Source organism: Erpetoichthys calabaricus, chromosome 15 (genome assembly GCF_900747795.2).
Source record: "Erpetoichthys calabaricus chromosome 15, fErpCal1.3, whole genome shotgun sequence".
Taxonomy (NCBI): domain Eukaryota; kingdom Metazoa; phylum Chordata; class Cladistia; order Polypteriformes; family Polypteridae; genus Erpetoichthys; species Erpetoichthys calabaricus.
This window is the reverse complement of record NC_041408.2, coordinates 22740678-22756842: the sequence shown is the minus strand read 5'-3', so window position 1 is coordinate 22756842 and position 16165 is coordinate 22740678. Positions and strand designations below refer to the sequence as shown.

At 39.2% G+C, this 16165-nt stretch overlaps 1 protein-coding gene across 2 annotated transcripts in view; it reads right to left on the bottom strand.

Annotated features, from left to right (window-relative positions):
• The window catches only part of sptbn1 (spectrin, beta, non-erythrocytic 1), a 271534-nt gene that overhangs the window by 121903 nt on the left and 133466 nt on the right, over window positions 1-16165 (bottom strand). The window contains exon 1 of one of the 2 annotated variants that reach the window (XM_028820331.2): window positions 1130-1545. The exons of the other annotated variant lie outside the window; for it this stretch is intronic. Within the exon in view, the coding sequence (XP_028676164.1) occupies window positions 1130-1274 (145 nt within the window). The 5' untranslated portion in view covers window positions 1275-1545. Of the gene's footprint in view, window positions 1-1129; window positions 1546-16165 lie in introns of those variants that run through there. 2 annotated transcript variants of the gene reach the window in all.

The following is a 16165-nucleotide window of genomic DNA, read 5'->3' as shown; positions in this document are numbered from 1 at the left end:
AATTCAGAATAACACAAGGATGCTAGATACATCACTGTATGTGCAGATTGTACTCCACCTACTCTTCACTATTTTATGTTGGCCCTTTAATTAAAACTCTTATAAACACAGGTTAGAAAATGTGCTGTACGCTTCTAAGTATACAGGCATGTTTCAATTTTGACAGAAATGATGTAGCAATGTTTTTAACACTCTCCTATAATGCCATTGTTTCTTCCAAATCTTGTAGCCACCCAATACAATTAAAACAAAAGATTTATACTTTTTCTCTCTTCCCCCGGTGCATCTAGAAGAGAGTGTTTCTGTAAAGAAATTCCACAGAAACTCCCACTGGGTTTTTACGTCTCTTTCAAGGAATCTCAAAGCTGGGTAGGCCAAAAGGCATATTCACTATGAAAAGCATCCCTCTCACTCTGCCCCTCTCTCTGTTTATAATTTATGTGCCAGAGAAAGATATTTCAAAGGGGTTATTGAGAACAAGGGCCTCTTTCATAGTCAAATGCGCACACAAGCACAGCATCACGAAATGTTCAAGATCAGTGGAGACATTATAATCTTAAAATTTACCAAGGCAATTACTAGTAAAATTAAAAAAAATAAAAATAAAAAAACCCTACACAACAAGACACTGCTCCCACCTTTCCCTTACTGCACACCATTGTTCTCTAGGAATACATAATGCCTGTCCACTCCTGTTCATTGCAGTCCTGACCTTTAACTGGCTGCAGAAAAAAAAGGCTACTGTTGAATTTACACATGACCATCATTTTCAAGGTTGGACTGTACTACCTTCTTTCAAACAGAACTTCAGAGTGTGTCTGTGTTGTTCAAAGGGATAATCGGAGGATTCTGTAATACTGAATCAAATAAAGTGGGTGTTAAAGAATTATTTTATTAAGTAATGACCATCCAGCCCATTCCTATTAAGCCTGCCCATATTCTGAAAGTCTTTTCTTTCAGACCACAATGAGGTGTGCCAACCTGCCTCCTTTCTCTAGCCCTGAACCTTCAATTCCTCCACCCACCAAAAACTGAACAGTTCAGTTACACGCAACTGTCACTTTATATCACTTTATACTCACAGCGTAGCAACAAGGCACACTATAAACAAAGGCTTTTCTGCCCTTACCTTGAAGTTGCTTAAACCTTCCTTCAAGCTGGTTGTAATTGAATGGTACCTGGGCTGTGAAGCTAGGAGCAAGTCCAGGGCTAGGGTTAGAGTTAGGCCCAGTTGCCAGAGGTCCAGGCATGCTGGTTGCCCTCTGTAGTTCCATTTGATTTTACGTTAGACAATAATTTTAAAAAGTGCATGGGAGCTCATCCAAGAGATGTGTGAAGAATCCTGTGCCCAGTTCTTTGGCTTCAAGGAAGCAGCTTAATAACACCAGCAGCAGTGCAAATTGAAGAAAAAAAGAGAAATCTAAAAAAAACAACTATCCAGTTAAATCCAATCCAGTTCTGTCCAATCCTATATATATATATATGTATATATTTACAAAATGCAAGCAAACAAAGTGATACTTAAAGGTAGCTTGGCAGTAAGAGAATAAAACCACCGCCTCCTTCTCCTCCTCCTCCTCCTCCTCCTCAAATGAACAGCATGGCTTGCCGATTGTTCTGCCTCCTAGTCCCCATTCAAACGGCTCTCTTTGACAACAGGAGACAAGCGAGGAGAGCTGCAGCTGTAAACTCCTCTTGAGTTCACCTCCCAAGTATGAAGTCCTGCCTTAGGGCACAGAGGCAAAGGAAAGACTTTGCCTTCGCACTAAACACCTTCCAACCAGCATACAGCACACCTTTCAGTTTGAGATGTAATTTAATCAGTAGCCAGCCACTCTGGGTGAGTGGTGATGTCATCAACTCATTAGCATAGAGTAGCAGGGGAGGGGCAAGGGGGTGGGGGAGTGAGGGCTGTACCAACCCAGAAAAACAGGGAGGGGTTTACCATAAACTCTATTGTCTGCTTCCAAAGACAAAATAATCTTTTGTCCTCACCATTCACCTTGCAGAGATGTTGGCAGCAAACAACAAATGAAGTACAGTTATTTTGCTTCCTCCAGCTGAGCAGACCAGCTTCTAGACGTGTAGAGTTTTGAAGGGAATGGTCTTTCCTTAAACAAAACTAGAGGAATTACAATATCTTCCTAAGAGCCTCATATAACGGAAAAGTCTCAGATTACTATCACAAGAAAGAAAGAGTGCCGGCTCCTCACAACAATCTCAGGAGGAGAAGTCATTTATTCTAAACCATTCTTCTGTAAGTCCTCAATTGTCTTAACTGTACATTTTCAATGAGGAAATAGTCAGTGCATTAATTTACAGCAGCAAGTCATTGCATGTGTTACAAGCTTTTATCTTAGTAACAGAATGCCACAATAAAGCCACATTACAACATGTCATTCCTATAGTGTTAAACCACAGTACAGTAGTCTTAGAACTCAAATGTTGGTTTATAACCTTAACAGAGCTGAATGTGAACAGAGAAACAACATATTTATTTGAAAATATATGGTAAAGATAAAATTATCATAAAACTAATGCAAAGAATCAGCCAGACAATGTGATCTTCTTACACATTTTATAATGCAAAAAAAAAAATTAAAACTACCCAAAATTTAAAAAAAATACAGTCCATAAATAAAAACTGACCCTGAAAAAGCTGTACATGATAAGGATAACAAATAATACCAAAAAAAAAAAAAGCTGGCCTTAAAACAAAAGTAAAATAACTAATTTACACGATAAAGTTGTTTGCAAATTGTCAGAGACAAGTATTCACATACATTGCATGCAAAAATGAAGATATCGATTGGAAGACAAAGATGACCATTTTTTACCAGGACCCAAAATAACAACTCAGAAAAGTGTCACAGGAAAATATTCCCCTTGGATAGGGAGGGAACAAATATACACCAAAATAAATGTTTATTTATTGAACCGGTGTATAAAATGCAGGGTTGAGGGGACCAACAGAAATGGTAAAAAAGGTGTTATTAAATGAGAGAACGAATAATTATAATGCCCTCTAGGGTTAGTTGCTGCCTTGTATTTATACTGCTGATCTCCATGACCCTAAGCCTACATTAAGTGGGCTTAAAAAATACATAAATGGAAAGATTCATCGGGTAAAGCAGCATTAAGTAGGATGTTTAAAATTGAAATTGACATTAAAAATCTACATATGAAAACCAATACACTAAGAAGGGTTACCTGAAAACCTCTGTAGATGAAATAAAGAGATACAGGACAATTCTGTGAGGTGCTTCTGTACTGCTGACCATCATCTCTGGATAACAGAGCTGGAGCCTCACACACTGTCATCTGTCAGACAGACAACCCACAATTTTGGGCACAACAGAGGCAACTATGTCAGCTTGAGCATATTCTCCAACTAAACAGGACAGACATTGTTCAAGGCACAGTGGAAATAAAGGAACAGGAGGCCATAGTGTGAGCTTTGTGCAGGTGAGAGTAGACTATATGGAGCATCATCTTTTATATTTAGCTGCTGGCAAACTACAAGAGTCAGAATGGTCTGTGACCAAGGGTCATGGTTGTTTCAGGGTTAGCCTTTTAAGGTCTCTGTGACCTGAGATGTGAGAGCTACTGGGTTACTGTCCTTAAGAATGTTAGGAAAACAGTAGGAGTACACACACACACACACACACACACACACACACACAGATGCCTATGGTGTTCACTGTGAAGAGAAGCTAAATAAATATATTCATCTATGTATGTACACATCACATGCTATGGTTTCAAGGTTTTACAAAATAAGGGCAATTAACTATAATTGAAATGTAAGGCAGACCACTGAGAGTTTGAGACCAACCTGTGAATAACTAGGGATCAAGCCAGAATATAAAACAGTTGAGTGAATTTTATCTACATAAAATCAGCTGTCTCCTAAGTGCCAGCTGATCTTCTTTGTCATCTATTCCCATTTTCCAAAGAATGGAATGCACAGAACTGTGCTACATTTACTCATTTAAATGACATTTTTTTTTCCCCACTAAGAGGAACACATTTTTAAAAAATAAAAAAATATGGCAGCAGAAGCAGAAAATAAGAAATTGGGAGAGAAAATGAGAGGTGGGAGGGAATAGGGAAGATTAATATGTCAAAACCAGAATAGAAGAAGTAGAGTTATTTCACCATGAGACGATAAACTCGGTTGTTCTCATTTCAGTAGCTGATGAAATAACTCCGAGGTGAGCAAACCTCATCCACAAGCTCATGTTTATTGAAATAAGTAATCTGGACTGATGTACATAGTACTTTCACGTTGATCCCCATGGATTTGGTCACTCAGAAATAGAAGGGTATCCATACAACTGGTCACTGGGACTAAAATAATCTGATTTGAAGGAGATTTCAAATAATAAAATGATAAAGTAGTAAAGATGAAATATCTGATTGGGCAAACATTTTTTATCCTAGAAGCAAAAGAGACATGACTGGGCTGCAAATAATTTCATTCATTTATTGCTGCAAGATGAAACTCAGTAGAACGTGATGTGTAAAAGCAATGAAAGCCCTCACTCTAGCTGAAAATGTAGAATTCTGCTTTAACAGCAAAATCTGACAGAGCAGTTATGCTAATGCTACAGCTCTGCCACCCCTCCAAAGAGATTTACCTAATCCACCTAACTAAAAGTGACAAAAGTCTAACCAAAATGGGAGCAGAGAAGCCTTCTGAACAAAATAATGGAAAAGCTGCTTAATACAAAATGTCAAGAGAAGACACCAATGGAATATGGCTCAGTTGTGAGAGCTAAACTGAAATAATTTAGCCAGGCATCGTCTGTTCCATTTCATTTCTCCTGCCTCACTGCTGAAGTGCATCTCAGGGGATTTAGATATTAACTGGATAAACCCCTTCTGTCTTTGTTTTGTTTTTTTGTTTTTTTCCCCCTAGTCCGCCAACATCATCTGATAATAAATATGGTATTTAGTGTGAAGAATAACAATGGTACATGGATAGAGGGTGGAGCTGCAGGCTCCAGCTGTTCCTGAAAAATACATTTTTTAAAATCAACCATCAGTATAAAGTGAAAGAAGAGATACATGGGCTACTTTGGCAGCTTAAACACTGTAGAGAGACCACTTTGATTTTTTTTTTTAGTTTAAACCATCATTCTGGCCACTTTCCTATACGGAATCACAGAAACAGCACATTTGAGATAATTCACCATCACATCTCTAAACACTTAAGTCATTCACTGCACTTTACTTTATTCAAAAATGTTAAACAGTAATTGCTTAATGTCATGGCTGATGTTTCTGAAAACATAGCCTAACTGTCTGAGGTAGGGAAGGGCACTTTGAATTTTGGTAAGATTAACATATATGGACCCTTTTGCTAGAGCACAAAGTTTTAATTTGCTTTTATTACTACATAACTAGCAGACTCCTTTACCAAAATGACTTACAAGTTTGAAATACATTAGAAATATGTTTGTTCGCTGTCAGGCTGGTGAAAGGATGTCAGACATGGAGGAGGGGGTGAGTTTGTGACTTGCACTGAGTGACTGGAATTCTGAATCAAAAGAATTACCAGAGTTTGGCTATTATATCAGCAAAAGGTGGCTACTCTGAATCAAAAATCTGAATGGCATTTTGTACACCTAATAATTCCTTAACTTTTTTTTTTATTTGCCATTGTTTATTTGTTTAATGACAGTGTAATATTGTCCAAGTAGTACTTCAGAGGGCGTAGTAACACAGCCTGTTCCAACTCTGCTTTAAGTCAGACAGAGGGATTTTAAGTAATCAACAAAAGCTGGGACACCTGTGCAAATTGTTTGCTTTATCTTACAAGTCTTAATTTACTTTAATTGCTGCAAAACATCTGTACGTTGTAACCTATTAGTGGTTCCCTGAAGAAGGCCCATTTGTAATATTCTGAAAATTTCTTTTCTTTCAGTTTTTGCTAACCTAAACTTTAAATTTAAACCTCTGGCAGTTTACTGCTTACCTTTTCACCATTTTAGGTCATTCGTTATATTTCAAAAACTGAGGTGTTCTAAAACTTTTGACCAGTCGTGCATCGTGTGTGTATTATATACCGTACATACCCGCATATAGGACGATACCATGTATAGGATGCAGTGGATTTTTGACCCTAAAAACCATGGAAAAATCTGTGTACCTGTTTATAGGACGCATCCTGATTTTGAGTTACCGGGGTACTAATTAAAAGCTGCTGCCGCCAGCGCCAGTGATTGTATCCATGCGTTTGTGTTAGGCTGGAGTATCTCTGAACAACAACAAAGAGCGAGAAACATACTAGATGGCGAAAATGACGTATCGGTGACGTGAATATTCAAAATAAAACAATTTCCAAACGTTACAATAACGCATACAGGTGGATGTATAGTAAAATGAGCTTTCAAATGCCGTGTCATTCTCCAAAATCGATACAGTATTAGCGACGCTACACCTGAAAAATACTTTAATTTGAAATGGTGTGAAATGCCAGTGCAGGGGCAACGGCTAATCATGCGGGGACTGAGGCATACCCCAGTAGCTACAATTGCAGCACTGCTAACCGACTGTCGCTTGAAAACAAACCTTGAAATTGAAATTGGATTCAAACAACTCCTCTCTGTCCCCGTCACACAGCCATCGAAGGCAAAGGAGAGGCACTGACACACGCGCACACGATCATAAAGTCCAATATCCCATTACGTAGTTTTAAAGATAGCTGTTCATTATTACCCAGTCAACATGGCGAAGACAACACGACAGAGCTATACTGCAAAGTTTAAACCGGAAGTGATCACGTACACGAAAGAACATGGGAACTGGGCAAGTGAGCAGCAGTTTGGTCCGACAGAATGCGTAAATGCGAATGAGAAAAGCCGAAAGTACCATCAAAGATATGCGAAAAGTAAAGAGGGTGAACAGAGGCTCAAAGGCTCACCACCCTAACCTGGAAAAGGCGCTCATTAAATGGATTGAAAGTTTGTCCCTGTGACTTACCGTATTACGTAATTGTCATTGCAAACGCCAATCTAACAGGAAATTGTCTGCATGTAAAAGTAAAAGGCAAATTTGAATCTGATGGGGTCAGGGATATCCGAGGAATATGGTAAGGACAGTTTGTGAGGTATCAGCTGCGATAGTTTAACACTCCAGTACATTGTGGTGAATGCTGATAACAGTCAGGTGGGCGGGCATGCGAGCAAGCCATCAAAGTTTGTCGCGTTTGGGAATCGCTGTATGCAGAGTGTAAAATAGTTTGCAAGTGTGGCAGGAGAAGGGTACCGTAATCACGTTTGGGAATCGCTGTATGCAGCGTGTAAAACAGTTTGTGAGTGTGGCAGGAGGAGGGTAATCGCATTTGGGAATCGCTATATGCAGCGTGTAAAACAGTTTGCGAGTGTGGCAGGAGGAGGGTTAGATTTGGCGGGTGGGGCTCTGTCGTGTTGTGCGTAGTGAATTGTTGGTGGGCGGGGCTCGTGAATTATGTATATAGATTTATAATTTTTGTAATAAAAGTATCCATGTATAAGACGCACCTGGGTTTTTAGGCCTACTTCTTAAGAAAAAAAATGTGTCCTATATGTGGGTATTTACGGTGTGTGTGTGTATATATATATATATATATATATATATATATATATTTGCAGTTGGAGATCCACGAAGGGAGAAAAAACGAATCACGTATCATAAAATAGTTTTATTCCTGAGCTTTCAACCCCTATCAGGGGTCTTCATCAGAGGATAATGCTTAGACTTACAAGAATCAAAGGCAATATATAGCAACACATTCAATATTGGGGGGGGGATGGGGGTCTGACTAAGTCAGTATGATCAAGGGGGTGGGGGGTGGGGGGGGGGTTGTATAGTTTAATCATTGTTTATATGTCCTTCTTAAGTTGGCATATGCTGGGTTTATGTCCAAGTGTCTGTTGATGGCGTTTTCATCTGATAGCCAAGACTCTGCCAACTCTCTGGCGCTTCTTGTACTGGCCTTAAATTTTACTTTTACGTTGATGGCGTTTTCATCTGATAGCCAAGACTCTGCCAACTCTCTGGCGCTTCTTGTACTGGCCTTAAATTTTACTTTTACGTTGTCCCAGTTGAATGTGTGTCCTGTCGATTTAGTATGTGCATATATCAAAGATAGTGCGTCCTTTCTTCTGACGGCGTTGCGATGTTCCTGTACACGTGTTGAGATTTTTTTTTGACGTTTGTCCTATGTATACAGCTGAGCAAGAATTGCATGGAATACTATAAACTGCGTTTCGTGTTTCGGCTGTCGATTTCTTGTTTTTAGCATTAAACAGGACTATGCGCAGATTGTTCGTGGGTTTATGTGCTATTCTGATGCCTGATAGGGGTTGAAAGCTCAGGAATAAAACTATTTTATGATACGTGATTCGTTTTTTCTCCCTTCGTGGATCTCCAACTGCAAATATGCAAACCGTATCACAGACCTTCTCTTCCATATTATATATATATTATATATATATATGAAGTCATTGTGGATCGCCTCATAATGTGCAAAATTTGTTTCGTAGGTGTCTGTAAATTCCACCACTGTGCATGAATGTGTCTTCTAATAGGCTGGGGTTTGCTTCATCAACTCAAAGTGGACTCAAGAACCCTCAACTTGTTTCTTAAGAACTGGCCAAGAAAACAGATGAACAGGTACCCCATTTAACAAAATAGATGCCATCTCACTGGCATTTGAGGTCTTGGTTTTAATTCCTAGTGGTTGTATTGCATATTCTACTTTGAGAACAGCTGCTTCCTTCCCACAATCCCAACACAATGCAGTAAGAGAGACTATCATCAACAAATTTCCCCAATATACATATGATTTTCCTGGGCTCATCCAGAGTGGTTTCACCAATTGCTACTTGGATAGTTTCCAGTTCTTCTGCATTTCTGCTTGGAACACAGCAGGTGTTGAAAACATTATGAATTCTTTTTATTCCAGCTACAAAGTTGAAATCAGCACTTGGAAATATACAGCTTAATGTAGACATGTGCAAAGTGCATCATGCAGGTAAAAGAAATAAATAATACTATAAGATGAGTGTAGTTGACCAACAAGGTACAAACCCTGAAAAAGCATTTCAGGACTGATCTTGACACAACATTGCATATTTCAAGTAGTACTCAAGAGTAACTAAAATGCAAACCTTAAATTAATTTGTTTCAGTATAAATTAAGGGATGTTATGCTCATAGTCTGTACTACTCTACAAAAAACTTGGCAGAACAAGAAGCTAGAGTGTTGCATTCCTACAGTAGTTACTTCATTCTTTATAGTGAGGTGCATAATTTTAATTCCGCAGATGGGAGTTGGTGATCATCAAGTTAAAAACACAAGACTGAAATAACTGAATTCTTTCAAATGTTTTGCCTTCATTGGTTTCAGCTATCTTTCATTTTCTAAATCCTGTCGATCCAAACAAGGGTTGCAGGGAAACTGAAGTCTATCCCAACAAGTATCAGTCACAAGTCACAAATCCTGGGCAGGGCTCCAGCCCGCTGCAGGAAGAACACAAACACACAGACACATACACATATACACATCGTGGGTCAGTTTAGCAATATCAGTCCACTTAACCTACATGTCTTTGAACTGTGGGTGGAAACCAGAACACACAGAGAATAGCCACAGGGATAAGGGGAGAACATGCAGACTCCACAGAGCGCACATAGGGCTTGAGCCCATCTCCTTGTTATTGGCGACTAGTGCTACCACTGTGCCATCCTCCTTTGTTTCAATTATTGCCTAAATTAGTAGAGATGTCCTAAATCATCATTTAAAGGTAAACCCCACTGTTACAAGTTCCAGCATAGAGCAGCTAATTAGATCATAGACAGCAGGAAACACTCCATACCATACCAAACCATACATGGATTAATATGAAAGTGTGTGTCAGCAAGTGTAAACTGTGGGAGGAAAATGAAGCACCCACAAACATAAGGCGGCACTGGACTCTAATCCACATGACTGCTCCAACACAGAGATAGGGCAACTCGGGGCATATCCCTTAATCTGCCTGGGCTCCATCTGTAGAATCAAAAAGGGAACAACTGCAAAGTGGTGTGTGTCATGTGCATCAAGTTAAAAATAAATAAATAAATAAATAATATTCAAAAACTCAAAGTAAATTGTTCAGTGCCTCAAAAGACTCGAGAATGTCTTTCTTTGCCAATATCACAAACTCAACCATAAGGACACCATGCACAGTTCTGTTGCTGTGGCTTTTCTAATCTGTGGTGCTCTATGTATCTTGTCAATAAAATGGCTCTAGTCTGCCCTGGGACCAGGTCTTGTTCATCCTCTGTAAAATTCATTGCTGAACATTTACCACATTTAAGAACTTAGAGATTGGTTTAATGCACATCCATTTCATAATACAATTTTTTTAAATTGTAAACTAAATTTTACTGGGATTTTAAATTGGCACAATTGGAGTATGCCCTGATATAATGTTATCTCATCCAGATATGTTGCCTATCTTGTGCCCAGTGATGCCAGAACAAGTTGTGGCTCCTTGTGAACCTAAACTTTAATCAGTTGGCTCACTAACTATATAGGGTTTATAAAGCTGACTTTGAATGTTCATCTCATCCTACACTTAAAGCAGTCACATCTCATACCCGTCTCCCCACCCTTAACCCATCAGAACAGAATCTCCTTTGTCACCATCCACCACATTCCTTTCTCATTGCCATACATCAATCAGTGTATGAAAAACTGAGTTGGCTTCATACTGCACTTCTAACCAATTCCTTACATCCTCTGACTTGTAAGGACTCAAGATGATGGCAGCAACAGTTAGCATTCTGCATTAAAGCATACACAGACAGAGTTCCAAAATAAGAAACTCTTTATAAGGCCTCCTAGATATTTGATTTTTACTGCTTTTTTTTTTTGCTTTTTGGCTATCTTTAAAGTTTTTCAATTTCCTTAGATATAATTTGAGCTAAAGCAAATGAAGCAGAAAACCCAACACTAAAAAAGACATTTGTGCCCAGTTTTTTCTTATTTGTATTCTCTCAGTACAAGTCTATAATGTGACTCCTAACACAAAAAAATTAACATGCAATAAAAATGCAGCAGTAAAATTGCATATATTTTTTACAACCAATATGACATGACATAGCTGAGATTAGCAAGTAAATTGCATCAATATACAGGATATCATTTATAGGTAAAAACAGTTTTTGAAAATTTTGTCTTGGTTATGTTGCTCTTATACTGTCTGCCAGTCTGCTGTGAACTGATTCAGCATTGTAATTTAACAGACTGGTTCTTTAGCAACTGTGCTCTCCACCAGAGTAACTGGCTTTATGAAATAATGTGACCTGTAAACGGTGTGGCATCACAACCACAGTTGGCTCTTGCCTTGTTCCTACAGAGGCCTGGATGAGCTCAGGCCCCCCAAAAGCATGAAATGGACTAAGTAAATATAATAAAGAATGGATAGATGAATGGACTGGATGGAGATGCAGTTACAGGGATTTGGAATTGACCAACAGCCTGACCTGATCATTAAGGAGTTTGCACATTGTATTTTAAAACTGCTCTCCAACTCTATAAAGCAAAGCATATTACTATAAACCAATATGTGTTGCTTAACTCTGCTGCCCTTGGTTGATATGTCTCTCTATTATATAAAAAAAATCTTGGGACGAGACAACACTTTTTCAGAGAGACGAGACGAGACATTTTCAGAGAGATAATTTCAAGTCCCGTGAGACGAGACTTTGTGCCAAGAGATGAATTGAAAACCTAACAGGTCCAAGCGGGGGCGGAAATAAAAGCCAAACAGTAGAAAAAAAAAAAAGAAAGAGTAGAAGACAAAGTAGAAAACCGGAAAGAGGTTCAAAAACATTGGCGTGATACACATGCAGAGCAGGTTAGAGATTATGAAAGTAATAAAATTCGAAAGTCTCCAAAAACTAATAGTAAACATCACATTAGCCCTAACAAACAGAAATTATTACTCGGTGAAATAACGGAACAGCGAAAAGAGATTGAATATATAGACATAGGTGATATGACAGAAGTATGTAGATATTGCTGCAGTGGGCTGGCACCTTGCCCAGGATTTGTTTCCTGCCTTGCGCCCTGTGTTGGCTGGGATTGGCTCCAGCAGACCCCCATGACCCTGTGTTAGGATATACTAGGGGGCTCCGCCCTCTGCTCACTTCGCTCGCCAACCCCTGGTCTTGGGTAACCTGAAATAGATTTGAAAGAGAATATTTATCTCCGTCAGTTGTGGTCTTTCATTTTGAACCCGTGCCTGCTTTGCCTCCGCAGTTCCAGACGGGCGTTGTAGGCGCCTGCGTTCATTGATCTTATCCAGGTGGGCTTGTGTTTGTATCGTTGAGCTGTATTGTGTTTGAATTTGGTGTAAAGCGTTCAGCGGTTTGTACAATCCCAAGCTGCACATTATTCCTAACTTCACTCCGCAGTAGTGCCACTCACAATATGGCGGTGACGCCTGCGCCTTCACTCCGCAGTAGTGCCACTCACAATATGGCGGTGATGCCTGCGCCTTTCGTAGTATCTTTGTGGACCTGTGGGGCCTCCGTAGCCTCTCACGTTTGACTCTGGGGTGCAGCGCAGAATCCTCTTTTTTGTGTGGTTGTGTCGTTAGTGGTAGCTATGGGCGCGTTGTTGCTTCATTTCTCATTCACATTAGTTGAGCTCTTTTGTTCTTGGGCCGTGACTCCTTCGTTCGTGGTGGATACGACTTCGCTTGCGGTTTATGAGACGCGCGCCTGCGCAGTACGTCTCATGGTCCCATCGCCGTGTCCCTGCGTCCATATCCGGTTTATTCTCGGTTAGTAATATGGATATTGGGTTGTATAATGGATGGATGTAGATATTCAGCTTTAAAGTTTAAGTTGGAGACTTGGCAACACGAATTAGATGATCTACATCACTGAAAAGTAGTGTTTCTTCCCAATGAAGCAGTGTATCCACGAGAAATAAAAGATTTGTTATTTGGTAAAAGTGAAATCCACAAACACTACAGGCAAAATATCTGAATCTACAATAATCTGTTCGCGTTCACATCATTCAATACTCAAAACGTAGATTTACACGATTCAGGACCATCCACTGAGAATCTATGATCCCGCAATAATTAAAGTTACTACAAGTTTAATTTCAAAGAAACCTGACGCAATTCGGTCAGATTTATGTTTATGATCATGGAGAAGCGATACAACATAGAATCGAAAGAAGTAAACGATTGGAAGTACTAGAAATACTACAGCCAATAATGGATAGAAATCAATACGTCCAAAAGTATCGCACTTTACACAAAATTAATCTGAAAAATACGGACAAAGAAACTTTCTTGGATTTCTATATGAATCCGATAGATCACGCTCACATATAAAATAAACCAACATGTGACGAATTGTCAGCGATAATAGTTTCGAAAGACAGGGACATCAAAGACAGAGTTGATATTTGTGTTTATCCAAAAGCACAGCACGATTCCTCGCAAGCGGCAGATCCGGGAAATGACTACCGTGTAGGGCCCACATGGGGGTTGGCGAACAAAGCAAGCAGGGGGCAGAGCCCTCTAGTATTAAAAAAAAAAAAAAAAAAAAGAACAAAATGGTCAGGGAATGATTAGATCAAACAACAAAGACTTCCCATGAAGTGCCCAAGTTCTTAACAAGCACACAAAGCAAAGTAGTCTGGAACAGGAAAAAAGGCCCATCAAGGCCACCTAAATAGGAGTTTTACTCTTCCTATTTCTGTGGTCAGTTTGTAAAGGATCCCTGGTAAAAACTGCACTAACTGAGGCAGATGCCACTATTTTTTTATGTGACCAGTGTTATGCAGAGTGGATGTCACTAATAAAGCATAAACTGGACACAGTGTGCTCAAATAACTGCATGCCATTTCTTGATTCCCCTGTATAAAATCAAAGTGCTAAGTCCTGCACACAAGGCTTTGCCTACTACAAATTGTTTCTTAGATGTAGCTTATGTGGATGCAACCACTGTGGGTGAAGAGTCACATTAACTTTTTGCCATCAAAAGTTGGGGGATTTTGAATGGCAAATTATAAAATAAATGTTACGGTGGGAATTTTCACTTTCTCAGTCTTTTAAGAATTCATAGCATCTATTTATCTACAGATTTTCATTATCATCTGCATATACAGAAATAGCTGAATGGGAATCTATAGATAAATATGAATTGTTCTGCAGGTCCCTGTGTTGTTCTGAAAAAGGCCCTGCATTTGTTTAGCCTTCATGGTAAATAAAGACCACAAGGCTGTTTGTTTAATGAGCCCAGTTGTATGCTTAGTCAAATGGGTGAGTCTGCAGTTTCCTAGCACCTTGGCGTCTATATTCCTAAATAAGTGACAGCATGCTCAAGAATGTACATAATGTCGCCTTTATGCAAGCAAAAGGCAGCTCTTGGTGCCAAATCTGGCTTTAATTAGAAAGGATTTCTCCTGGCCTTGAGGAATGTGCCAGGAGTGCTCCACTTCAGCCTAACAAGAAACACTGACATCATCCTTGAATATTTCTGGGTTGCATTTTTAATACAGAAGGCAGTACAGCAGACTAACACTAGTGACGCATCAGCCTTCAAAAAGTCAGAGTAGAAATATTACAGAGCCTCCAAGGAGTGCTCAAATTCACACGTAAATTCTGATTCTCCAACCATGCTGTCATCTGTGATAATGAAGACAGCATTTTACAATGTCCAAAAGTTGCACCTAGAAGCAAGTCACAAAATTCCTCACTAAAGTAATGCACCACATATGGTGCACGTGGTTGCACTTGCTGACAGGCTAAAAGCAAGGAATTCATGGAGGAGGTTTTGTTGAGTCAGTTGTTTAAAATACAAAGGGGAAGAGACAACATGTATATTGAAAAATGGAAGTTACTCAATTGATTTCAGCCTTGTGTTTACTGCTGCGGAGAGGGACTCAGCTTGCCACTTAAATAGATATGGGAAGTGAATGGATGGATGAATGAATGAATGAATGAATGAATGCTGAAGAAAACAAAGATTTCAGATAAGAGCATAATGTTCCATGTGGAATGAGTTCATCAGTGGATTCCCTCCGGGGTCTTTCCTTATACAATTAATTTTTCTGATATTAATGACATAGATTTTGGGATAGGTAGTAAACATATGAAATTTACAGATGATACTACAACTAGAAGGATGGCAGACACTGAGGGAGGCAGCAAAACACAATTCAAGAAGTCTTGGACAAGCTTCAGAACTGGGTGAAAACCTGGTAAATGCAGTTTAATGTAGAAAGGTGCAAAGAGCACCTTTCACAAGGTCAAAAGTAACATCAGTTATACATACAAGATGGGAGACACTGTCCTGTACAAAAAGATGTAATTTTACACAACATTTTCATCATCTAAGCAATATACTGAAGCAAATTAAAAATGTTAGATTATATCATAAAAACTGTTCCAATATGAATCAAAGTACATTATGCTCAGACTATATACTGAACTAATGAGACAGAATCTGGAGTACTTGTGGAGTTTGGTCACCGCAGTACAAGAAATGTACAGTAGCACATGAAGTTGTGCAGAGGAGAGCAACCCAAAACTTAAGGACATGTCATACTCTGACAGATTTGGAGAATTAAACCTGTTAGTCTCAAGCAGTCTGCGTGGGGACATAATCCAGGTCTTCAAATTCCTCAAAGGTATTTATAAAGTACAATCAGCAGAGTTCTTTTAGCTAAACGGTGAGTCACATATTCAAGGACACCAGTGAAAATTAAGTGGAAGTTCATTTAGGACTGAAACCAGTAAGCATGTCCTTATGCAAAGAATTGTGGGAGTCTGGAACAAACTACTAAGTCATGTAATTGAAGCATCTGGATGAGATACTGGGAGGGCTTGGCTATTAGCTAAACAAATGAGTTTGATGGACTGAATGGTCGCATCTCGTTTGTCAAATTCTTATTTAAGTAGGAACCACAGAAGTAGGTAGGGTGAAAAAGATCATTACCATGTAAAAGCGACAAGGATTGACATATCCACACTGAGTGATTTTACTGAATGCCAGCAACACTTCTTAGAGGTGAATAAACAAAATGTAATTTAGCTAAGGAATTTGTTTCTGATAACCATAATACAAAATGCTTTATCCTGAAATAGTGCTAAAGGTGTCTATCA